At 41.0% G+C, this 26,104-nt stretch overlaps 1 protein-coding gene across 15 annotated transcripts in view; it reads left to right on the top strand.

Annotated features, from left to right (window-relative positions):
• The window catches only part of VPS13D (vacuolar protein sorting 13 homolog D), a 245,608-nt gene that overhangs the window by 85,151 nt on the left and 134,353 nt on the right, over positions 1-26,104 (top strand). For 12 of the 15 annotated variants that reach the window (XR_003433445.1, XR_003433444.1, XM_027110129.1 and 9 more), the window contains 13 exons: positions 1,084-1,224; positions 3,613-3,735; positions 6,109-6,183; positions 9,991-10,096; positions 11,141-11,293; positions 13,122-13,257; positions 14,364-14,411; positions 15,771-15,921; positions 16,012-16,222; positions 19,073-19,320; positions 21,217-21,408; positions 21,724-21,850; positions 23,547-23,689. Coding sequence is in view for 13 of the 15 variants with exons in the window: in XM_027110129.1 (XP_026965930.1) it covers positions 1,084-1,224; positions 3,613-3,735; positions 6,109-6,183; positions 9,991-10,096; positions 11,141-11,293; positions 13,122-13,257; positions 14,364-14,411; positions 15,771-15,921; positions 16,012-16,222; positions 19,073-19,320; positions 21,217-21,408; positions 21,724-21,850; positions 23,547-23,689 (1,854 nt within the window). In the remaining 2 variants the exon portion in view is untranslated. The remainder of the gene's footprint in view (positions 1-1,083; positions 1,225-3,612; positions 3,736-6,108; positions 6,184-9,990; positions 10,097-11,140; positions 11,294-13,121; positions 13,258-14,363; positions 14,412-15,770; positions 15,922-16,011; positions 16,223-19,072; positions 19,321-21,216; positions 21,409-21,723; positions 21,851-23,546; positions 23,690-26,104) is intronic. The other 3 variants (XM_027110131.1, XM_027110132.1, XM_027110135.1) reach the window with 3 other exon arrangements.

Below are 26,104 nucleotides of genomic sequence, written 5' to 3'. Positions count from 1 at the left end.
ACTGTGGTATGTTCATAAGTGGATTACAGTTCAGAGGTGAAGATAATGTACCACAGCTACATGGCATCAGTGTGAGTGAATCTCAAAGAATGCTATTGAGCAAAAATAGAAACTTGCAAAAGAATACACACAGGGACTTCCCTGGTGGTCCAGTGGTTAAGAATCCCCCTTCCAATGCAGGGGATGCGGGTTCGATCCCTAGTCGGGGAACTAAGATCCCACATGCTGTGGGGCAACGCAACAAAGATCCCGCGTGCTGCAACTAGGACCCAACGCAGCCAAATAAATAAATAAATGGAAAAAAAAAAGAAAAAAGAATACACACTGTTGGATTCTGTTTATGTGAAGATCCCTAACAGGACAAACTATGTATTCTTAAGAAATGTATACATAGGTGGTAAAAGTATAAAGAGCAAGGAAATGATTAAAAATTCAAGCTAATGGTTACTTGGAGTCGGGTAGAAGAGGTTTGGTGGGGAGTGGTACTCAGGGGCTTCAGAGGCACATATAATTTTCTGTTAAGCTGAATAGTGAGTACGTGAGTGTTTGCAGTAATCTTATTCTTTAAACCATACATATATGTTGTTTATATATAACTTTTGTACATATGACACATTTTAAAATAAAAATTTGGAAAAATTTAAGTTAATGAATTTCAAGTATACCTATTTATTCAGCCAATGGGTTCTTGATGTAAGCAGGGTAATCAAATTTAGTAGTTACTTCAGCCGCTGACACTATTTTTCCAACCTGAGTCTGAGACACTTTTTTCTACTTGAATATGTCAAAAACAGGTCCTGCCTGCTCTTAAATAGAAGAGGGCACATACCCCCTGCCTTCCTTCCTCCCACCTCTGGGAGACCATGGTTGGGGTGCATGTATGCTCTTGTACTCATGTCCTTGAGACAGCACAGACATTTGTAAGGTGACCTGCAGCTAAAGATGGTGTTTCCATTGTGAAATCAAGTTGGAAATAGAAAGCTATTAGCTATAGTATGTCCTTGCTGAGCATTTGTGAATGGTGTTCCCCTGTAAACTCTTGATATCTGCTGAGCAGATGTCTTATTTCCTGTGTTCTTTTAGGCTGGGAGCCATTTATTGAGCCCTGGCCGTGCTCTGTATCCTGGCAACAACAGGCAGCTAGTCGTCTCCATCCTCCTCGGCTGAAGCTGGAAGTCAAGGCCAAACACCGTTTGGATATCAATATCACCTCTGTACTAATTGGTGAGTGGAAAGCTGTCTTTAGAACATTGTTACCTTTCTGTGTGTAAGTCCCTTGTCTGGAAGACTGTTATTCCTGGTTTAACAAATACTTGGACCCATACCAGACAGTTTACTTATCATGGCTGCTTTCCTGGTAAACCCTAACCTGGCCTCATAATGCTTCTCAACCCATAGCTCTGGAGGTGGCATCCCATATTAATCCTCTCAGAGATCAAGCAAGAGCTTAGACTACATGGGAAACATTCATGTCCATGACAAACTTTCTCCCCATGATGCTTGGTCACTGGGACTTATTAAATGTCCTAGAAGTGAGTTTAGATTCGTTTCTCTCAGACTATTCACAGAATAATTCTTAAAAGGTATAATTTTGATTGTCTGTAGCAGGGTAGGTTGCTTGTGCTGTTTCCCATCAAGTAGCATGTTGACCTAACTCTGAAAATCACTGAGTTAAAGGGTTGCCAAGCTAATGGTGTGTGTTCTGAAAGTTTCTTTGACAACACTGAAATGTACATTCCTGGATTCGATGTAGTGTGTCAGAATCTTGTCTCTATACTTGCCTTTATATCAAAAGAAGGGTGACATTATCATACAGTCAGGCAGTGCCTACTTACACTGTGAAAACTGCACTCGACTCTTTGAGTTACTGATCTACAGGAGCTGATTTTTTGTAACACGGTAGTTACCTCTGAGTGATAGATAACACATACTACAGTTGTGCCTCAGTATCCAAAGGGATTAGTTCCAGTACCACACCCCATACCCCTCACCCACCCCCCACCCAAATCTGTGGATGCTCAAGTCCCTTGTAATAAAATGGCCTAGTACAATGAATGCAGTTGGCCCTCTGTATCCGCTGAAAACCCCACAGATAGGGAGGGCATACTACATTGAAAATCTATGAGCTTTCTTCAGTGTATGTGTTGGGTTGAGGCTCATAGAATATTCATTGGCTTATTCCATGTCCGACTAGGATGGAGAGAATGTATAGTGAAATGGGACTGTAAGTTTATTGATCCCCAGATTTTAAAACCACTGTTATTTCATTAATTCCACCAACGTAATAGTAAATTGATCTCATGATTCTTCCATATTATTTTGGTCCCCATGTTATTTCTTATATAATCTGTTCATCTGGAAGTTTAGATAAAGTTTGGGACTCTTCTTTGAAAAGCTATAGTAAATGAGAGCTAACCTCACAAGAGTTCTATTGATATTTCTGATGAGTATCTAATTAAAAATATCTTCCAAAAAGCATTCTTGTCAGTGGTAAAACTGTTCTTTTTTTAACCTTTAATTCCTTATTCCTAAAACTGTGCTGAAACCCAGAAACATTGCTGTGACCTCTTAGTGTTTAAATAAATATCATTTCTGTAGCTGAATATTGGAGCTGAAAAACAGAAACTAATCATTCTTGTTTTAAAAAGTGTAGTACTCTATAAATGACCCAATTTCATTCCTTTTTATGGCTGAGTGGGAAGGAAATCCCAAAAAAGAGGAGATGTGTGTATATGTATAGCTGATTCACTTTCCTGTACAGAAGAAACTAACACAACATTGTAAAGCAACTATACTCCAATAAAAATTAATTTAAAAAATAAATAAAAAGTGTAGTGCTTTAATTAGTATAAAAGGTCTTTATCCAAGTGTGGTGTGTAATTATTTTGCTCTTCCCGTTATAATTCTCCTCTCAAAAAAGTAAAACCACTCCTGGACAGTTGTCAGCTGGATTTCAGCCTCCTGAGTTTAGTGGTTTTTTAAATAGCCTCCTACTGGTCTTTCTGTCTCCAAACCCTGCCCCTTAGCATGGCATGTCATGCTCTTCACAAAGCAAGTTGTTCTCTTTTCTAGACTTCTTTGCTATGTCTCTGTACCCCAGTATGTTGTACCAAGTCACACCAAAGTATTCAGTGTTCCCTAAATGTGCCATGTACTTTCATGTCTTGAAGTCTGCATATGCTGTTCTCTCTGTCTGGAATGTCCCTGTATCCCTAATCCTATTGGTAACCCTACCTATTCTTCAAGACCCCGAACAAAGGTCCTTACCTCTCTGAAGATTGCCATGTGCTTTGGTGTGTATTCTTCCACTTCTGCCAGAGCAGAATAAATCTTCCCCTGTTCTGTGCTCCCATAGCATTTTATTTGTATCTTTGTTTTAGCTCCTTTCACATTGTGATATAGTTTTGTGATGATGACTGTTTTGTTAATGTTAATTTCTTCCAGTGGAGTATGAGGTTCTTCAGGGGACCAGCTTTCTCAGAATCCAGTGTGGTGCCTAGCATTTAGTCAGACATTCGATAAAAGCTTGTTTTGCTGAATTGAAGTCATCTGACTTGAACACCCAATCCTTTCTACTTCTGTTCTTAATTATCTTCGGGGACTTTTTTCTAGACCAATATATAAGTACCAAGGAATCGTGGATGGCAGATTACTGTAAACAGGACAAGGAAATAGATTCAACCACATCGGAAGACTGGATGGGCTCTTCAGTGGATCCTCCATGCTTTGGACAAAGTAAGATTTTTCTCTACAAATGTTTGACTAAATCACCTTTGACCTACAGAGCCATGTTTAATTGAGAAATTCAAATAGAACCATCATTTTCTATGGAAAAACCTACAGGAAATTCTGTCTTCTGTAGTTCTCTTTTAGTCTTTGGAAGGGACATTTTTTCTGGCACAAAACGCTGAACTCTTAATATGAGCTCTAGTTTCACCATTGTGGGAGAGGAACGACCTGCAGTATGCAATTCCTAAGTTCTGGTCATGTGGCACGTGAACTGGGGCACCTGGAGATGCATCAGGAGTGGCCACTGGTCAGTTTGTGTTTTACTCATCAGAACATTTTAATTGATTGAACTTTAAGAACATCTTTTCAGTTTTGTAAATCTAGAAACAGAGAGGTTGGATATATTCTTGAAGAGAGGGAGGGCCGGCTCCCACGTGGAAGCAAGTGTTTAAAGGGGGGCCCTGTATTATAAAGTAGAAGAGAATTGAATACCCAGCCTCTTGAAGAAAGAGGAGTCAGTGTGTTCTCTGTTAACGATGTTTTCTTTCCTTATTTAATGCTTCGCCATGGAGCTCTGATTTCCTCAGAGCTGGGGAGATTGTGATGGCCAACTGCGTGGTCCTTAGTTGTTCCACAAGCCATTGTCATCCAAATTCAACTCAGCCCCAGTTCTTTCAGTGTGGTTTCTTTGGGGAGTTTTGGCTGGACTTCACATAGTTCATGAATACTTAACTGTTCCATCTGGTCTGCAAACGTGTCATGGGAAGATGGATTTTCTTAGTGTACGAAGTATTTGGTTCGTCTCTCCTCAGGGTGTATAAATGGACTTTCTATCTGCCTTGTACTTCTCGGAGGAGGGACAAGGACACGTCAGCTCTGCTTGCTCTCTGTATTCCCAGGCTGTTGCTTCTGAGTCTCAAGGCCATTGCTTAGGAGCCAGGGCTTTTCAGATATCATCAGCTTCAATTCTGGCTCCTCCTCTAACCTTCCCAATTTGTGTGTCAAGAGAATGTAACGTAGTCTACCCAGAAGACTCTGAATAATCTTTGTAATATGTAATGGGTCCTAGAGAATGTGTTTCTAAAAACATTATTCATGCAGAGGGATTTTAAATCCAGACTCAGTGCAAACACTAGGAAGGCCAGATCTTCAGGATTCTGATGAAGGAGTTTTCTTTTGCCCCTCTCCCACCGCTCCCCTCCCTCTTTATTTTAACATCTCCTCTTTTTTTTATAGTTAATAAGCTACCTTATCTATGTTAAATGCCTGCTAAATTAAATCTGGATTTTTATTTACTTACACATCTTTATGGTTACTTAGGCTTGTAAAGGTGTAATGTATCTTTTTTATTAGGCATACACGAACATACCTAAATTTCCAAACCTCTTTACTTATTAAGAATTCTTGGATGGTAGAATAGCAGATGGGATTGTATTCTCTTACTAGGCCTACTAAAATAATTGTTGGGCATTCGTTTTGAAAGTCAGGAGGTTTGAATCTTGTTGAACTGATCACAAACCTTCAGCTCTTATTTAAGAATATTTAGTCACATTCCCCCCAAATTTGTGTATTTTATTCAGGCCAGCTTCAAAATGAGCCCTTGACTTAGAGGTTCTTAATATGAAATTCAGCCTAAGGGAGCTGCTGATTTCTTACTGTTCTTTTAGCAGGGGAAAGAAAATAATGGCCTCATTTTTGACATAATTATTGGCTTTGTTCAGGAAGGGCTGAGATTCTGCAAGTACACCTGGGTGGTATGGCACCTTAATTATTAGTTCATTAGTTTTGTATTCAAGGACATTTTGTGGAAATACCAAAAAAAAAAAAAAAAATTCTAAAAGCTTCCATGTTTAATGTATAATATAAATAATACCGTGAGATAACTTCTCAGAAGAGATTGTTGAAACTTGGAACACAGACTGATTCTTTCCCTTGAATTTTTGAGACCCGTGGGGGATTAGCATTCTACTGCTACTGCCTTTTCCAATTGGAATGGAGCGACTCCCACTAAAATCTGTACTGATTGCTCTTGGTAACTTTTCTATGCCATGTGAGAACATACATGCTTTAAATTAAAAATCCTCAAAAGGCTTGTCATTCTGTTCAAGTGACTGTGAGTACATTTTCTTTCCCCGATTGAGAAAAAAAAGGAGCATGCTCTGTTAGCACAGCCTCCACATTAAAAGCCAGCATAAAAACTGTCTTGCTCACCTTGTCAAGTACCTCCGTAGCTCTCAGTAGTCACTAAAGGAATGAGCCTGTAAGTGCATGATGCTTGCTATTTTTGTACTGTACTCTATTTGTGCTTATGTTCTGGAGATGTCTTCTTTTTCACTATATTGATTCTTATGCTCTAACGTTGTCTCTCCTGTCTACCAGGCCTCCCCCTTGTCTACCTTAGAACTAGGAGTACAGCCAGTCTGACTAACCTAGAGCACCAGATCTATGCTAGAGGTACAGTATAGCCAAGCGAGGGCTTGCTTTATTTTCCTGTTTTAAGAACTGCCTTGTACATCGATTTTCCGTGAATATGGGACCTGAATGGGGGTACACCCAGTTGTGAATACTTTGCTTTAGTAACAGGAGAGATCATTTCCAACTAATGGACAAAGTGGCATCTTATATCAGAAGGAAGTGATGTGCTGATTCTTACTCTGTCTCTTCCATCTGCTTTAACCCTTAGTGGAAATGGAATCAACTTCACAGTGAATGATGCAGAAGCATCCAGTGTCAGTTAGAGGTGATGTCTCACACTGAAAAGCAAATGAATGGAAGAAAACCATCCTCCATCAAGCAGTGCTACCAGTCTTTATTTATAGAATACTCAGTGAATGTTATTCTTATGGTAATGCAAGGGGCTCGTGGAATAGGAGCTATAAAGATCAGGAATAGAGCTAAGAAAAAAAATTTCTGGTAGATAATTGCTTAGACACAAATCTTTTCTTTAGAAATGAATTGAGGTTCTTAGGAGGTAGAAAAGAGAATGTTCTTTGTTTGTATCTCTGATCCTTTAAGGTTCCTTGACTGGTAAGTAAATACGAGGGGAAAACATCATAAACATCAAGGAATTAGAATCCCAAGATGTTCAGTTCTTCATTTGTTTGAAGGAGTGCAGTTTAATTTGAATGATTTATGCTTATGCTTGGCTAACACCACCAGGTCCTGGGTCATGGTCTATTTTGTAAAAAGGGCCTTTTGAGCTTCCTCTACTAGGAGTTCAGAACAAGGATTTTAATGTGTGGGGGTAGTATTATGGTTTTTTTCTGAAAGTTTTACCAGGATGGGTGTTCGTGGGGAGGGCTCACGAGACCCAGGATCCATGGATTTATATTTCTCAGCTTTTCTGTATCTGTTATTTCATCTTTCAGGCTAAGTGAAGCATCATTCCTTTTTAGCACGGGGACAGGAGCTCAGAGAAACTAAGTAACTTGCCTCCATTCACATGACTGGCTAGTAGCAGACCTGGGACTTTAATCTATTTCTCATGATTTACAAGCCAGGTCCTTTCTGATAGGCTGAGCTGCTTACATAGCGTAAGAACCCGCACTGTTTATAATGGCCACATTGCCCTGGGGAGCAAATCCGCAGGGGCAGACATTTCCTCAGGTGGAGCCATTTAAGCTGAACTTGGACATGAGGAGCTTGGGGTTCTTTCAGCCTATGAACCAATTAGGTCTGGTTGCTAGAGGAGGTTTTCTGAGGCCACCAGGGAATACTGTTCTCTTTGGTGGACTTGGGGAGTTCTTTTTTTTTTAAGTTTTTTCTAAAATTATTAATTTATTTTTGACTGTATTGGGTCTTCCTTGTTGTGTGTGGGCTTTTCTCTAGTTGCGGCGAGCAGGGGCTACTCTTCGTTGCAGTGCGCGGGCTTCTCACTGTGGTGGCTTCTCTTGTTGCAGAGCACGGGCTTTAGGCGCAGGGGCTTCAGTAGTTGTGGCACGTGGGCTCAGTAGTTGTGGCTCGCAGGCTCAGCAGTCGTGGCACACGGGCTTAGTTGCTCCGTGGCATGTGGGATCTTCCCGGACCAGGGCTCGAACCCACGTCCCCTGCGTTGGCAGGTGGATTCTTAACCACTGCGCCACCAGGGAAGTCCAGACTTGGGGATTTTGTTCTCTGGTGCTGTGCCCAAGGCAAGTACACAGTTGATTGGGACCCTAGTGTGGAAGATGTCAGATCTGGCCTCTGGTGTTGAGTTTGGATTTGTGAGCACTCCGTGTATTTTTATCCTCAGAGAGGCAGGTTGCTGAGGTCTCTGCTGGTATGCGTAATCCACACAAGAAGCTTGGGGACCTTAGCTGTGTGCCTACCCAGGCTGCTTAATTCCAAAGCAATACACTCGTGAATATCTTTCTATGGATTCCTAGCACTTTATTCTGTGTTACGATGTGATCAAAGCCGTGTGCCACCTGTTCTTTTTAAATCTAATTTGCAAATGGAAACTTTGAGTCTGGCTCACAGTGGGATATGAAAGCACATCTGGCTTCTTTTCCTCCTGGGCCCTTTATCTCCTGTAATAAAGCAGAGCAGCTCTCGCTTAGGGAGAGGGAAGTGCCTTTCAAGGTGCCACAGTGAGCACTGTTTACCCTGCTGACAGCTCTTAAATTTTTTACTCCCCCTCTGCTCTTGTCCGCAGCCTCACAGCTACTCCTTAATGTTCAACTTGATGAACACTATTTTTTTTTTTTTAAAGCAAACCTTGGAAACTAAGTGAGGCCATTGGGGTGAGAAATGGGCATATTCTAGGCAGAAATTATCTTTATATGTATCTGGGGTGTCTCTGAAAGCTAACCACAGAATTGTGAGAACACGCTGGAGACCACTCATTTACTTAGACACCCCTGAGCTGTTGTTCTTACCAAGACAGAACTCGCCTTAACCTGAAGTGGCTTGTTGTGCAGTGTTCAGAGCACTAACTTCTGAAAACTTGAGAAGCTACAAAGGGAAAACAAAAATGTCATTACTTTTTAAAAAGACATGACGCTGACTTATGATATTGCCCTGTGCTGTTCTCGAGAAGTGGGAGAGGCAGGCCCTGGTGCAATTTGCCTTCTTCATTTCACTGGCAGGAAACATGCGGTCCTGGAAGAAGAATTGAATTTTGCTATAGTGTTCTCAGTTGGAGATTGCAGTCACCTCTAGATGTCATTTTCTCCACAGCTGCAGACCATTTGGGTCCCCGTGTTTCTCGGGCTGTCTTTGTGCTTTAAAGCCAGACACACAGTAAGACTGGGCCTCGCCCTTTTCTGTTGGTGGGGCATGTGGTGTTGTTGAGCACATCAGCCAGGAGGCTCCCGGCACTGGGTTGCTGCTTCCTTTGTGGTTCCTGCTGCCACTCCCTCTTTCTTTGTGTGGCCAGTAGAGGAAATGCAGACCCTGGAAGGAGCCGGGGGCCTCTGCGGCGGGCGGGTCCCCGGGCAGCCCCCCGGGCAGCCCGGGCACCGGAGCGCCTTCCTCAGCCTCCCCTCTGACTGCTTGCAGTGTTTAGAGTCAGGTCACAGTCTCCCTAGAATTTGATTACTTACAGTCTTGTATTGATCAGTGTTTCTTTCCAGTTTCCCTGGTGAGAAGCTGTTTTGTGAAGGAAATCATATTTTGCGCTCCTCTTGTAGTCTCCGTAGTCCCCGCCTGATAGCAGATGGTGGTGTTACCTGTGTAAAAAAAAAAGAGCTCAAAATTTTATTTAAATAGCTTTGGGGTAGTATATTTTTGATCTTCCAGGGAGGAAAACCCACAACTATTCATATAAGAGAATAGGAAAGAATGTTTTCATTTTGTTAAAATATGCATAATATGACTCAAGTGTAACTCTTATATAAAAGGAGGCTTCCTTAAAGTACCAGTGTTTTGGACAAAGTGATACAAGTACACATGATCTATCTTGCCGCGATTTAGGTTGTCCATTTAGACTGTATTTCTTGGGAGTAGTGGGGATCCATTTCTCTTTCTTTCCTGATGCCAGCCGTATTAGGTCTGATGCCCTTTTCTGAGATAAGGCCCATAAGAGTTGTGGGAGAATTGTGGGGTGAGAGTCATGACACATCACAGTCAGTTGTCGGGGGGACCGAGTCATCTCGTAGCAGGCGGCAGAATACATGGAGACATCCCACTTGGCCTGTCAGCACACCTGTGGCGGTTCCTTTTTTTCCTCTCCACCTTCAGCTCCTTTGCGCAGAGACAATTTTGGGCACTGTCTCCAGGTATGGGGAGGGTGTCTGCTGCACGGGCCAGGGCACATGCTGACGGCCTTCTGTTTGCTCACAGCAGAGATGAAGGCCCCAAAACGCCGGCAGCCATTCGTCCCTTTTGCTCTGAGGAATCACACGGGCTGCACTTTGTGGTTTGCCACCCTGACTACCACGCCCACCAGGTAAGGAACACTGAATCTGTCACCTAGAGCCATCTCTGCCACCAAAGGCTCCTGTGTACCAGCCCAGCAGAGTAAGGTGGGGCCTCCCTGAGGCTCTTGGGATTGATGGTATTTGAATCAATAGCTTGCTGTCTTGCTGAGGTCTACGTTGGAGGTTCTGGTTCTATGTAGAGTCTGTAGTCAGAGAAGCAGGTCTTGAGTCTGAAGTATCCAAATTGTGATCTTGATCCTGGTATCCATTTGTTTTTAAAGTAAAAGTTGAGCAAATTAAGGATGTGAAACAAAAGTCATTCCACCCTTTCTCCTCGGCCCCCATTCTACTCCCCCTTTTAAAACAAGCTGTATATGGTTATTAAGCCAAATGTTTTGCCCATTTTTCTTCCACAAGGGCTTGAAAACACCTCTCATATCCCCTCCCCCCCCACCCCGAATTATCTTCCAAACCTAAAACGCACTGGAGTCCAGATGGAACTGGATGGAGTTAGGAGAACAAATGAGAGTCTACCTAAGCCAAGTGAGAACGTTCTCTTACAACTTTCTGCCTGCTTAGACCTTGGCTCAACTTGCCAAATGCAGGCTGATCTTTCCAGTTTAGGTAATAAAGTGTATGAAATGAGTAACAGAATCAGCTGATTTGAGACCATATTTCTCCCACCTCCACCAAGTATGAGAATGCTCTAGAGGAGACATCTTTGTTTTTTAAAAACAATTCAGGTCTGTTAAATTCTAGATAGTCACTTAAATACTACAGTTAAAAGTCATGACTAGTTTACATCACCTTCGGTGTACCAGACTCTGCTGCTGGTGGCAGGTGACTATGCAGTGATAGCTTTTAGCTGTTTCTAAAGTTTCGGTCATGAAGTTTTGATCGATCATGAAGATAACTTGAGTTACTGACCTTTTAGGTCCTCTTTTACAGCCAGGTTATGCGGCGTTATGTCTGTGAGTTGTGTTCTGGGAGGGTTTCTGCTTCCAGCCCTGAGCTGTGTGAGAGGGAGGTGGAGAGAAAGGGGGACTAGCTGGTATTGTCTGATTTCGTTCCAGGGCTGCACTGTCTCACAGCGGGAGTCCAGGGGTGGTTCCAGAAGGGAATGGAACATTTCTTGACGATGCTCACAATGTTAGCGAGTGGCGGGAAGTCCTCACGGGTGAAGAGATTCCCTTTGAATTTGAAGCAAGAGGAAAGCTAAGGCACAGGTAAAGCATGGTTTACTCTTTGCCTCAAAAAAAAGAAAAAAATAATTGTCTCTAGTGTTTTGCCTTTTCACTTTCCTTTGTTAATGACTTTAATGTTTTATTTTTAAAAGCTATTTAGGAAATCAGTGTTTCCTTTTAAAAAATATAATGACCATCTTGGAAATACACTTCTTTCCATTAATCATCCCTTTATTTGACATGTTGAGGTGATAACTGGTGTGTTGCATGTAACTAATTCGGTTGAAGCCTAGACAGATCATAACCCTCCAGTTCATTGCATGATGGAGTGGTGACATGGTATTATTAAAAGGTTATCAGAGCATGTTGATTTCAATTTTAAGATACACATATGCCACAACACTTTTAGCAGGCAGATGGTTTCAGGAAGCAGAGCCAATAATGATAAGATACTCTTGATTCTAAGGAGGAGAGAATAACTCACCTAGGGAGACTGCTCACTGATGCACTCAAAATCGCCAGCCAGAGGACGAGAATAAATGTGAAAGAACGTTGTGTCTAGTTACTGAGAGATCATAAAATATGTAGTAGAATGTTCTTTTATATGCACGCATTTTTAAGTGGAAGGGCTGTCCAGTGGATAACGAATAGGTTAAGATTTTAGTGTTTGAGCCTCATTATCTCACATTTCAGAGATTGGCTTCAGCCTTCTGTGGTCACATGCGTTCATGGTGCTTTAATTCTTTGTGTGCAAACCTGCTCCTCAAACACTTCTTCCTTCTGTATAGCTCTGCACCGGCGCACATTACTCCCTAGCGGCACGAGTTCTGAACTTGAGGGCCTCCAGTGATTTTCAGCAAAAAAAATAGTTAAAAAAAAAAATGACTGTGCTGGGCACATGTACCTGGAAGCCACATTAGAATTTCCAGGGATGAGTGGTGAGAGCATTTTTCTGTTCTACAAGGTTCCTGGAGAAGCTAAATTATAGAACTGTTCACTGTAGTTCTTAATAAGCACTGCCTCTGTTGTATCAGAAGGGGTTTGGCCTTTTTGTCATTTCTGTTTTAGTTTCTATGTTTTGTAACCCATTTCAAGTCCCACCTGCCTGCTTGAATTCATCGAAATGAATGCCTTCTCTGGTGTTTTCCCCTTTGGCATTCTGTCCCCCACACCCTGCCTTCCTCCCCACTTTCCTTCCTGTCAGCCTCAAATCCACTTCCCTATTTCAGGCTTCTGGCTTGAATTAGGCAAAATCTAAAAATAGAATTAAATGTGCAGTTTCCTCCTGTTCCTCCTGTCCTGCCCACTGCCTTCTACTGCAGTTTCAGCTGTGCACTTCAGTCTGGAAACTCTGCAGGCTCCGTCTCTCGTTACCGTGTCTGTAGTCTTGTAGGACCAAAGCCCAACGACTGAGTGTGGTTCTGAGAGAAGCAGGAGATTCCACAAAAGAACCAAGGAGAAAATGTCATTTTAGGCATTTCCAAGAGTATGGTTGTGTGATTAAATTGCTAGCACAGCATTTCTGCTACCCCACTGAACCACTTGTAGCTGATGTCATTTCATAAAGTTTGAGGTAGGGGTCGGTGGGGGACAGACCTGAGCTAGTTCACAGGATTCACGTGGTTTGTATAAAGGGAGGGCAGATGCCACTCTTGCTCAGGCTTTATAGATCTTGCAGCTTTGTTTTAAGTGTGAGACTCAGTTAAAATATCCTCTTGATTTCCCTTGCATTAGGTAATCACCGAAAGGTTTATTTAGACAACTGGGTTTTTATGTCATTATATAGTAAATCCGATTTCAGGCTCTGCTTCTACTTCTCTTCCCTGGATAGGATTGTGCTTAATGTCTTTTTCTGTGTTCTGCCTGACAGACACACCCATGACCTCCGGATCCATCAACTGCAAGTGAGAGTGAATGGCTGGGAGCAAGTGAGCCCAGTGTCAGTGGACAAAGTCGGGACCTTTTTCCGATACGCTGCGCCAGATAAGAATTCCTCTTCCTCTACGGTGCGCGGCTGTGGAAAGCGTGTTCAGTGGCAGGATTGTGGCCTAGCCACACCCCCTTAAAGCCAGGCCGTCAGACAGGCCTGTAGTAGCCTTGCTCTTGTGACATTTTCTTGTTCTTCATTTTTCCTAGCCCAGGAGGAATACCCAAGATTATTTGGGTCAGTCATAGGCATTGGTAATCACTATGTAGATAAGCCAGCCAATGGTTAGCTTTAGTAGAGAAACAAGATCTAAGATTGGCACGAACACATATTATCCAACCTGTGTAGATCCATTTTATACTCACCCGGGCCAACCGGCAATTTGCGAGTTTGCCAAACATATATTGGCTTTATTTCACATGTTGTTATGCTTCCTTTATACACTGTCTTCTTTACGCTTTTATAATGCTGCTCCTTGATCTTTCTAGCTCCGTGTCTCCATATTCTCCTCTCCGGCATAAAGATAGATGTCCACTGTTGTTTATTTTCTGATCATGCATCCTCTCACACACCCTTGCCCTGATTTTACCCCAGCCTATAGTTCTAGGGGTTGGAGGGCCAGCCTTGGGGAATGTGGCATCCCTGACTAGAATGTGCAGGCAGAGGCTGACATCCTAGCTGATATGACCACCACGGGTGCTCTTGCCAGATACTCATGGGGTAACTGTGCTCAGTTTTGAGTAGCCAGTGATAAATAGGAAAGCACAGATTTGCAGAGATATTGTAGCCTTCCTCATGCTTGCTGCTTCATGAAATATATTCTTGGAGGACACTGTTCTTTTCATTGTTCTTCTCTTGTGCCCCAAGTTTCTTAGAAAAAGAAACTTCCTTTCAAAGTTACTTTTCTGCCTAAGTTCATGTCAGTAATAAAAGGACTAATTCCCCCCGGAGATACCTTTCTATTTATTGATGCATTCTGGAGAAATTTTGTATATCCTGAATGGTTGTAAAATGAATATTGCTGTTCCCATTTTTTCCAAGATGTTTTCTTTTCATAGTAGAACATACTTTACCTAAGAGTATTTATAAAACCACCTTTTCAAGCAACTTATATTGTCATTGAATTTAACGATGCCTGTTATCTTAGGTCTGTACTGAATCTCTGACTTTTGGAATCTTTCTTAGATTGGTAGCCCAAGCAGTAGGACAAATATTATCCATCCCCAGGTTTATGTGAGTATGATTCTCCTGTGTCACTGTGTTTACACACATAGTTCTTGATGACCACTGGACCTTTTTCCTTTTCTATTAATATTTCCTTCCTTTTACAAGAACTTGCAAGAAAATGTTTTCACCTAACTTAGTATGTGAGACTGAATATTACAGGGAAGGAGAACAAAAGGCAAATGTTTTAGTCCAAGGTCTCCTTTTCTCTCCAAGTTAAATATAAATTAACCTTTGTATGGCTATACATATTTTATAGGTTTTGGCCCAAAGGTCATGAAAATAACTAAGAATGAAAAATAGATTTTTTTCTTCCCTCATCTGATTTTTGAAACATCACCACAGGATGACATTAAAATGCTTTTTTGAGGTTTTTGCTTATAATTTCTTTTCCCTGAGGCTAGTAAGTTTTAAAATGTGAAATTTCAGATAAGCATAGAGGCAACAAGATCAAGATTTAAAACAACTGTTATTGGGCCTTGGCTCTCCTGGGGCTTTACTGGGCTGGGTCACTGGAAGCTTTGGTGATGATTGTGTCCCTCTAATAACACCCTAGAAGACTGTATTTTGCCTTTTCATTAGGGCTTTCTAGAAAGTTTGGTTCAAAACATGGAGCTTGTCATTTGATTGTTTATTAGGTTGGTTTTCACATACTGTTTGCTTTAATGAAAACAACTGGCAGTATGGGAAGCCTGGATGTCGTGTCATTTGTTTCTCCCATCAACAAGCACTATCAGTATGTTCTGGATACACAGAATAATAGCTTTAGAAACCTTCTCTTTGGTATGCCTAATGTGGAATTTTATACTTAAAAAAATTGCTAAATTCCTGGCACATGGTAGCAGTACAGAATGTGTTTTGAGTATGTGAATGAACATATGCAAAAAGAAAGTAGTGGCTGCATCCAACCAAGACCATAAATAAATGATTTCCCTCCATTATCTTGAGTTTCTTGGTGTTCAGAAAAAGAGTGATTACTGAACAGAACTTAGAAAATTATTGTGAAGAAGAAGTTTGTTTTTAAAGTTCTTTGATATACAAATGTTGGTTTTTTTATAGGCATGTCAACAAATAGTGTATGGGCATATCGAGTAAATTTTATGACATTTAGAAAAAAAAGTTATTTTTCCTGTGAAAGGTGTACTAGTACAAACAACTCTTTAGAATTGGCTGTTACTGTAGTGAGTATTAAGAGGGTATTCACTCCTATTAAAGTGGAGTGGTTTTAGGGCTTAATGACTCATTTCACTGAAGAGCTATAGTAATAATAAGATGCTTTAGATGTAGGCATTCTGGTCGGTAGTATTGTATTCTGTATGGTTTTCAAAAGCACAGCTAAACTCTTTATTACTTTTCTCTTTTTCACAGTTCTCTTCACTCCCACCTGTCCGGGTCGTCTTTGCAGTGACCATGGAAGGCAGTGCTCGGAAAGTGATCACTGTCCGATCAGCCCTCATTGTGAAGAACAGACTTGAGACGCCAATGGAACTAAGACTGGACAGCCCATCAGCTCCAGACAGTAAGTTTTGACATTGTCCTTCTTTTACCCTAGATGGACTTTGGGGTGGGCAACCACTCCTGAAACTGCTAACCCGTGTTTCTGTGGCAGAGCCCGTGGTCCTTCCCGCCATCATGCCAGGTGATTCATTTGCCGTGCCTTTACACCTCACTTCTTGGCGGCTGCAGGCCCGGCCCAAAGGACTGGGTGTGTTTTTCTGTAAGGCTCCTATTCACTGGACCAATGTAGTGAAGACTACAGAGGTTAGTAGCAGCAAACGAGAGTGCCACTCTATGGATGCAGAAAAAAGCCGTTTCTTCAGGTATGTGTGGCACAGCAGTGACATGTATATTTTACCATTTTTTCTTCATTCTTTCTCTAAGGACCCTTAGTGATTCAGTTGTGCTTATTTAAAGCCCTAAAGTTCTTACTCCTTAAGTTCTTTTATTCCCTAAGTGTTAGGTTCGTACGAATTCATGGGTTAACCGTGGGCGGGAGCGTGGCAGTTACTTATCTAATATTTATGGAAGAAACAATCACAAACCCATTACTCACACATGTACGATTAGAAACTGGTGTGTTTGCATCAGCATAAAGAGAAGACATGTAGGGAGGGAAGAAAAAACAATGACCAGTTCCCATTCCTAAATTGGGAAGCAAAATCCTGGGGTTGGGAGTTTTTCAAATGACTCAAAGGAATTTGGGTGAAGGTTCATGCACCTAGTGCTGACTTTTCATGGGGACTCTGACAAAATTATATTGTCATTTAGACTCCTGTCTCCTCTTCTGAAGAGTGCAAGTAATATGTTACTAAATTCATATGTTAGAAAAAATACTGGATTGCTATTGTTAGATCCTTCTAAACTTAGACTTTAAACTTATTTAGATTAGAGATGATCAGCTTTAGTTTCCTTTATAGCAAAAACAGGCATCCACTTAGTTAACCTTACAGAGGAGTAGAAGACTGTAAATAATTCCACTGTACCCTTTATTGAGATTTGCCAGTTGTTGAGAGACTAAAGGGAGAAACAGATAAGTACACAGACAAAATCGGTGACTTTAACACTTCCCTGTCAGTAATTTATAAAACAAACCAACAAAAACAATAAACACATAAGCGGATTTGAACAATGCTGTCAACCAGCTTGTCACGGTGGGCATTTATAAAGCACTGTAACCAACAATTCCAGATTGCACATTCATTTCAAGTATGTGTGGAACATTCATCAGGAGAGACCATCTACTGGGCCATAAGATCAATAAATATTAAAGAATTGAAACCCTACACAGTGTATTTCATCATTATAATAGTATTAAACTGGAAACCAAAACAATAAGATGCTTACAAAACCCCCAAATACTTGAAAATTAAACAATACATTTCTAAACAACCCATGGTCAAAAAGACATCACAAAGGAAATATTTCAAAGTGAATAATAATAAAAACTGGACATATTAAAATGTAGGAGTTGCAGCAAAAGCAGTTCTAAAGGGAAATGTATAGCTTTTAATGCTCGCATTAGAAAATAAGGAAGATGCAAAATCACTGATGTAAACTTCTACCTTAAGGTAGAAGAATAAATTAAACACATAGAAACAGGAAGAGAAAAAGAAAATAAGTATGGAAATCAATGAAGTAGAAAACAAACAGTAGGAAAAATCGACAATGTCAAAACTGGCTTTTTGAAAGGATTCATAAATTTGATAAACCTCTAATAAGACCAATCATGATGAAAAGCGAGAAGACACAAATTAGCGTATAAGGAATGAAAAATGGAGAATTATTATAGATCCTGCAGATATTAAAAGGATTAAAAGGAGAGGTATGAACAATTTTATACAAATAAATTCCACACTGGAATGACAAATTTCTTGAAAAACACAGATTACCAAAAGTAATACAAAGAAGAAACAAAAAATCCAAATGGCCCAATATCTATTAAAGAAATTTAATTTATAATAAAATACCTTTACTCAAAGAACATTCTAGGACCATATAACTTCATTAGTGAATTCTACCAGATGTTTAACAAGAAAATCATACCAGCTTTTTGCAGACGCTTTCAGAAAGTAGGGGAGGAGGGAATAGTTCTGACTCATTTTATGAGGCCAGCATATCCCTGATACCAAAACTGATACAATTATTATCAAAAAAAGAAAGCTACAAACCAGTATTCCCCCATGAAGAGATGCAAAAATTCTTGACAAAATACTACCAAATAGCTTCCAGCAAGTGTGGTTTATCCCAGTTAAGATTAGCTTAACATTTGAAAATTGATAAATTTTTTTTAAAAAAAGCATGAGACCTAATAAATTTATCAAGATTTTAGGGTTCAAGATCAACCTATAGAAATCAATAATTATATGCTATATTCTAGCCATGAACAATTGAAAAATGTGATTTAAAAACACCGTTTACAATACCACCAAAAAAAATTTAATTATTCAGGAATCAGTCTAAGGAATGATGTACCAGTCTTTTACCCTAAAAATTACAAAACGTTGCTGAGTGATATTAAAGAAAACCTAATAACTAAGTGGAAAGATATAACCACGTTCACAGATTGGAAGACTCACGTATTGTTAGGATTTCCATTCTCGCTAAATTGATCTGCAGATACCACCCAATTGGTTATCAACAGGATAATGAATTTTTAAAAAATGGTATATTCACACATTGCCATATGAAATACTGATGCATACAACAGCATGGCTGAATGTTGTTGAAACTTAATGTTATGCAAAAAAAAAACCCAGACACAAAGAGTTGTACATATTGTATCATTCCATTTATATGCAGTTCAAGAACAGCCACAACTAATTTATAATGATAAATCAGAAAGTGGTTGCTTGAATGATGGGAGAGGATATTGATTGGAAAGGGATATGAGGGAACTTTCTGGAGTGAGAGAAATATTCTGTAATTGTTTTTGGGTTATGGTTGTAGAGGTGTCTATAATTGTCAAAATTCATCAGACAGAACATTTAAAATCTGTACGTTTTATTGTCATTTGATTATGCCTTAGTGAATGTGTTTGGATTGAAAACTGCAAATATCTTTCTAAATTATTGTGCCATTTTAATGTAATCCTGTCTCATACTTAGCTAAGGAGAAAAAAATTCAAGCTCTTCATTCAAGCTGATGACTTTTACACCATTTTGTCGTCCTAGGTTTTGTGTGGCCATAAAGAAAGAGAATTATCCAGATTACATGCCCTCCAACATATTTTCTGACAGTGCAAAACAGATTTTCAGACAGCCTGGGCATACCATATATCTCCTGCCGACAGTGGTAATCTGCAACTTGCTACCTTGTGAACTTGATTTTTATGTTAAAGGAATGCCCATTAATGGGACACTGAAACCTGGCAAGGAGGTGGCTCTCCACACAGCTGATACCTCCCAGAACATTGAACTGGGTAAGGATTTAGTCAAATAATTATCTGTAATAATTCTGTGAACGTGTCAGTGGATATTTTATGACTATTTGGGAAAGTTTTAGAGAAATTGTAGCACATATAATACCTCAATAAGCCAGCTCAAAGGATTTATGCAGTTAAAAAAAGAAAAGCAAAACTTCTAATGTAGAAAATCATCAAAACAAAAAACCCGAACAAAACTAAAAGATTTACAGAGCAAGCACTCAACACAGCCTTTTTTTTTTTTTTTAAATAAATTTATTTATTTATATTTTTGGCTGCGTTGGGTCTTCGCTGCTGTGCACACGGGCTTTCTCTAGTTATGGCGATCGGGGGCCACTCCTCGTTGCGGTGCGTGGGCTTCTCATTGCGGTGGCCTCTCCTGCGGCAGAGCACAGGATCTAGGTACGCAGCCTTCAGTAGCTGTGGCATGAGAGCTCAGTAGTTGTGGCTTGTGGGCTCCAGAGCGCAGGCTCAGCAGTTGTGGTGCACAGGCCCAGTTGCTCCATGGCATGTGGGATCCTCTTGGTCCAGGGCTCAAACCCTTGTCCCCTGCATTGGCAGGCGAATTCTTAACCACTGTGCCACCAGGGAAGCCCCAACACAGCCTTTTTTCTTAATGTTGCTCACTGGATGTGTGAGTAAAGGAAGTCATTTCATCTTTTCAAACGGTGCTTTTTACCAGCTGCAGAATGAGCAAAATCATATGTCTCTTCTCTTTTCACGAAAGGGAAAAACGTTAGGTAAGCATGTACTGTGTACTTCAGGCAGTATGTCAAATACCTTCATATACTTGATCTTATATAATCCTTACAGCAATAGTTATTTGTCCCATTTTACTGACAAAGACATTGAGGTTTGGAATAGTTAATGTATCAAGTAATTTCATTTGTAGGGATGAATGAAGTCAAGGGAGGGGGGTCATTATCATATTTGTAGCACATGTAGCAACAAGGTACTTCTGGATTTGGGACAGGAAGTAAGTTTTCTTTAAGGCTGTTGTAGACATGTTGAAATAATAAGGACTTAGATATTTACCTTTTCACAGTTTTGTGATTCCATAACATCATCTCATTTGATCTTCACAACAATGGATGTTTCAGGCAGAGGGACAGCTGTTTTCCCCATTTTACTGATGAGGATCCTGAAACTCACTGAACTTCAGCAATGTGTCCCCCAGTGATAAGCTTACATTTTTGAATATGTAAATCCTTGAGCTTAATTTAGAAAAGAAAAACAGTGCAATTCTGGTTGTCTGTTTTAAAGAAAATAGGTCTTTGTCCTGACATTTATTATTTCTTCAACAAATATTTGTTGAGTCCCTGTATGGAATGGGAATGTCCTGCCCCCACCCCCCTCATCACTGCATGCACACCAAGCACTCCTCATCTTCACACTCATGCTCCCTGTGGATCGTCACTTTTAATAAGAAGCCCGAGCAGTAGATACTGTTATTATCCCCATTTGGCAGATGGACACAGTGAGGTTAAATGGCTTGCCACACATCATGCAGCTGTGAGGACAGACTGGGAATTTGAAGCCAGGCAGGGAGGCTGCAGAAAACCTTAACTCTTACTCTCTACTTGCCTTTACTGGGTTTCAGGCACCCAGCTGAAGGCCTGAGGTATAGTAAACTCTTAATACCAGAGCTGTTATTGATAACCTTTGGGTACTTTCATTCTTCGAATTATTATGCAGTTCAGACTCCCTAGTGTGACTTCTAGACCGTATTTATTCTCATCCCAGCTAAAGGAAGATGGCCATTCTAATGAGATTTTTGCCTGTTGAATACGTGGTTATTGATTTTTCCAGAGCAATCCAATTCAGTTTGGCTGTGGACTGTTTAGAGAAACTAAAGTGAGAACTCTGAAAGACAATAGCTTGTATCTTCTTTAGGGGTGTCATTGGAAAATTTTCCACTCTGTAAAGAATTGCTTATTCCATCTGGAACCCAAAACTATATGGTAAGAATGAGGCTCTATGACATCAACCGGCGGCAGCTGAACCTCACTATCCGGATCGTGTGTCGAGCAGAAGGATCTTTAAAGATCTTCATTTCGGCTCCGTATTGGTTGATTAACAAAACAGGTATGTACAGAGGATGCTCAAGTAGGCCTTTGGAGTTGGTCGTGGGAATTCAGATTTATCTGCTCTGCTAACTAAATGGAGCCAATGCAAACAGATTACCTCAGCAGTATAAGCTGCTAAACTTACTTTCCTGTTTCCATAAGAAGTGCTTAATCATGGTCAAGACTGGCCTTTTGGACAACGACTGAGCAAGCCCACCAAATAAATTCAGTTTTCACCATTTTTCCCCTTGGTGATTTTTTTCCTTTTATTATTTGTATGTGTCCTGGGTACACCGGCTGGGACTGATATAAACTTACCCCCTCCTTCCTAAAGGGCTCCCGCTGATCTTCAGACAGGACAATGCAAGAATGGATGCTGCAGGCCAGTTTGAAGAGCATGAGCTGGCCCGGAGCCTGAGCCCTCTCTTGTTCTGCTACGCTGACAAAGAGCAGCCAAGCCTGTGAGTGCAGTCATCTACGGGAAGGGGAAGTAAGCTCCCAGGGAAGGGAGAAATTAGCAAAGGCTCTAGTAGATCCGTGTAAGTAGAAATATACTCTAGATAACAATCCTGACTTGGCAGGGGAACAGGACCATGACTTAATGGGATTTTTTCAGATCTAATTTCTGTGTTACTCGATATTGAAAATAAACCATTTGGTTGGTTTATAATGAAAGCCAGTTTTATTTTCCGTGTATTGAAGTAGTTCTATTCATAACTCTGCTGATGGAGAGAGACCCACACGTTCTCTTCTCTGCACGGTCTCTCTCCCCTGGAAGCTCTCAGAGCAGGCAGAGGAGCTGACTTCAGAGGGGAGATGGATGGCCCTTTGGTAGAGCCTCTACCCTATTAATCTAGTCCAGGTCCTTTTGTGTAAGGTTTTGAAATCCATCTCTTTTTCTGTTGAAATAAAATGTGCCATTTCAAGATCTCAAAGCACTCGTTGCATGTAGAGCATTAATTCACGTTTGTTCTTGGTTTTGGCATTCTTCTTTTTACAGGGGTCTTCTGATTTATAGCCTTAATCCAAAAATACTTAAGTGTATCTGATACTGCTAATATTCCATACCCCATTATCTGTAGAAATGTGCTGCAAACTTACAGGAGGGCTTAGGGAGTAGTACTTGCCAGTGGGTACAGATGCATCTACCAGGGAGGACTGGACTCTGGGCTGCTGCTGGAGTCTGGAGAGGATTGACCAGGGTGCTGGCCACAAACAGCCACTTGACGTGGTCAGCATCCAGGACTTGACGTTTGAAACACAGTTTGTTTTGTGTACGGAATTCACAGTCCCCAAAGCATTTCCACATAGACTATCTCATTTGATTCTCCCGACATTTCAGTAGATTAGGCAGCACAGGGAATCTTGTTTTGGTTTTTTTTGTGTGTTTTTTTTTTGTGTGTGGTACGTGGGCCTCTCACTGCTGTGGCCTCTCCCGTTGCGGAGCACAGGCCCAGCGGCCATGGCTCACGGGCCCAGCCGGTCCGCGGCATGTGGGATCTTCCCGGACTGAGGCACGAACCCGTGTCCCCTGCATCGGCAGGCGGACTCTCAACCACTGCGCCACCAGGGAAGCCCCTTGTTTTGTTTTTACATGAGGAAACTGAGGCTCAGAAAGAGTTACCCACTCAAGGTTACATTGCTTGTTAGTGGTAGAGCTGGAACACACATTCAGGAATTATGTTTCCAGGATCCGTGACAGGACGCTGACCAACTAAATGGTGCTTTGCTGTTACAATAGTACCAGGCCCTTGAAAGAGTGTACCACTAGCTGCATCTTCTGTATATACTTCTCTCATATGTTCAGGGTATTTCAGAGTCAGGAAAATACCAGTTTGCTTTGAATCTTTGTTTTTCAGATACCGTAGCATTTTCCTCCTGTCTTATGCTCACAGAATCATAATGTTTTCTCCTAAAGCATTTAGTTGTGGAGGTCAGTACATTTTTACACATTATTGAACTGTGGCTACCTCTAAGATAGAGTTTTGACCACTGATTAATTGCCTTTCTGTGTTTGGGAATCACATGAGAATGTGGAAGAGTCAGTATTAGAGTTCTAATTTTGGCTGATAGCCACAGCAGTGCTTCCTGATTAGAACAGGTAGATAAGACTTTCTTATGGACGAATGTATACATCTTTGCTTTTCTGCTCCACAGCTGCACGATGAGAATCGGAAGGGGGATTCATCCTGAAGGCATGCCGGGCTGGTGTCAGGGCTTCTCACTGGATGGTGGTAGTGGTGTCCGAGCTTTGAGAGTCATCCAGCAAGGAAACCGCCCAGGGCTGATCTATAACATTGGTGGGTTATATTTGGGGCAGTGGGAGAATCGGAACCATGGGCCGATGACTTCAGGCTTGGAGGGTTAAGTCGGCCATACATTTTGGCTTCGCTGCAAGTGCTGATTTTCTCATTTGGCATTGGGTCAGGTATCTGTTCTCTGAATTCTAGATTGATATCAACACAGATCTATTCTCCTAGGGATCTAAGGAGCCACCTGAACACTGCCCTTTTGAGGTCTGAGGCTCTGTTTAATTTCAGACTCACCTGTGTCAGGAGAGTATCAGTTTGGCTTGAATCCTTGTTTTTCATGGGAATAATAGGAACACTTAGAATGCTTTTTATCCTCCAAGCATTTCCCACGCATTCATTAAAACTTGCAAACCCTAAGAGGGTAAGAAGCATTGTTCTACTTGAAACTGAAGCAGAGAGAGGTTAAGTGACTTGTCCAGATAAAGGGGAAGTCTGTTAGAAGTAGGATTACAACTGGGGTGTCCACATTTGAGGCAAAAAATATAATAAAATGCACTTGGTGGTTATGGTAATTAGAAGGCCCTAACTAGCTTAGCTTCTGGACGTGGCGGGGTGGTGAGGGACGGGGAGGATGCTGTACCTGTATGCCTCGTGGCCACCTGGAACACGCAGAAGATTTTCCAAAGGGTTAAGACAAACTTGATTTAAATGTGTCTCAGGTTTAAAATGTTAGCAGTGCATCTTTCCTTTCATATATAATTTCCAAGGATCTCAAAGCACTGTTGAGTATTGAATGTTGGGAAACCATTTAACTCTCTGGGAAGGTGGAAATGTTCTATTTTGTACTGTCCAATCAGGAGGCACTAGCCACGCGTGGCTGCTGAGCACTTGAGAGTACCTTACTAAAAACTGGTGAGCGTGACAAAGAAATTGAATTTCTCATTTCATTTTAGTTAGTGTAAGTGATCTTGTATGACTAGTGGCTACTGTTTTGGACAGTGTCAATGTAAAGAGTTGTGTTATAAAAGGAAAAATTGATATGGTGTCATTTAGCTGTTTACCTTGAATCCCATGGAGTCAGTGATATGTTTAAGTGTTTGAAGGTTTATTAGTAGAAGACTCTCTTCCAAGTAGAGTTAGCTTTTTGTTTTTTAAAACATGAATTTGCATGTATGCTCCCTTGACATGGAAGCTGTCTACTTTAAAGTTGACATTAAGACTTTTAATAGAAGAAATCAAGTGTATCTGATCCTCCAGCTGAGGATAATTTTCTTTACTTTTTCCTCACATTTTTTTGCTCCACCCCTTGAATAGGCAAAGGCTGCTTCATACAGAGTTTCAGTGATTTTGTTTCTGTGATTTGCTCAGTCTTTCAGCCATTTTTGAGACTTAAATTAAAGGAACACCAGTACAAGTGAATTAGGGAGTTAACAGATCATAATATTTATAATTGGAATTACGTTGGAACATCCAGGACACCTAGTTGTCATATCCTAAGGTCTCTTCTCTTTTTATGGTCTCTTGATACTTGTTGACTATTGGTAGGGTCCTTGTATATGTCCCATCACGATGTGAGCAAGGACTCCCGAGGCAGGCTGCCTGGGTTTAAATCCATCTATGCCACCCACTGGCTGCGTGACCCCGGGCAAGTTACCCAGCTTTCCCTGCCTTAGTTTCTTCATCTGCAAAAATGAAGGAATGAAAATACCTAACTGATAAGAGGTTGTTACGAGAATTAAATGTTGAGCCTTTGGTGGAGGGTGTAGCATGTATTAAGAATTCAATAACTTATTATTTTTATTATTTTTACCATAAACGTTTTTATCATTTTATAACCAGTGCTCAGCCCAGTGCCTTGAATATAGTTGCTTTATTCATTGTCTGAATGAATGAATTAATTCACCCACTGAGTTTCGTATTTTTTTTTTTTTTTTTAATTTTTTTTTTGCGATACGCGGGCCTCTCACTGTTGTGGCCTCTCCCGTTGCCGAGCACAGGCTGCGGACGCGCAGGCTCAGCGGCCATGGCTCACGGGCTCAGCCGCTCCGCGGCATGTGGGATCTTCCCGGACCGGGGCACGAACTTGCGTCCCCTGCATCGGCAGGCGGACTCTCAACCACTGCGCCACCAGGGAAGCCCTGAGTTTCGTATTTTTAAAAGTTGTTAGCAGAGTTTCTAAGAATATAGTGCTATTTCATTTTTCTTTCTTTTTTTGGAACCTGGTGTTTTGAGATTTCCTTTTGATTGACTATGTCTTTTTTTCCTTGGTATGTGTTTTGTTTGCCTTTTTTTTTTCCAGTACCTAGTAGGTACTGAAAACATTTATTTTATGAAGGAATAAATTCTATAGCATCTAGCATTATGTTTGAGCTGGCTTCTTGGGCAGTGGGCTTAAAGAAAATACTAGAAGAGTCAGCTGAGTTCAGGGCAGTTGCAGAAGCCAGTTAAGTAATACGAAATTTC

The sequence above is a fragment of the Aethalodelphis obliquidens genome, unplaced genomic scaffold (assembly GCF_003676395.1).
Source record: "Aethalodelphis obliquidens isolate GAN/ISIS:26980383/991018 unplaced genomic scaffold, ASM367639v1 scaffold9, whole genome shotgun sequence".
Lineage (NCBI taxonomy): Eukaryota > Metazoa > Chordata > Mammalia > Artiodactyla > Delphinidae > Aethalodelphis > Aethalodelphis obliquidens.
This window is presented reverse-complemented; position numbering and strand designations above follow the sequence as displayed.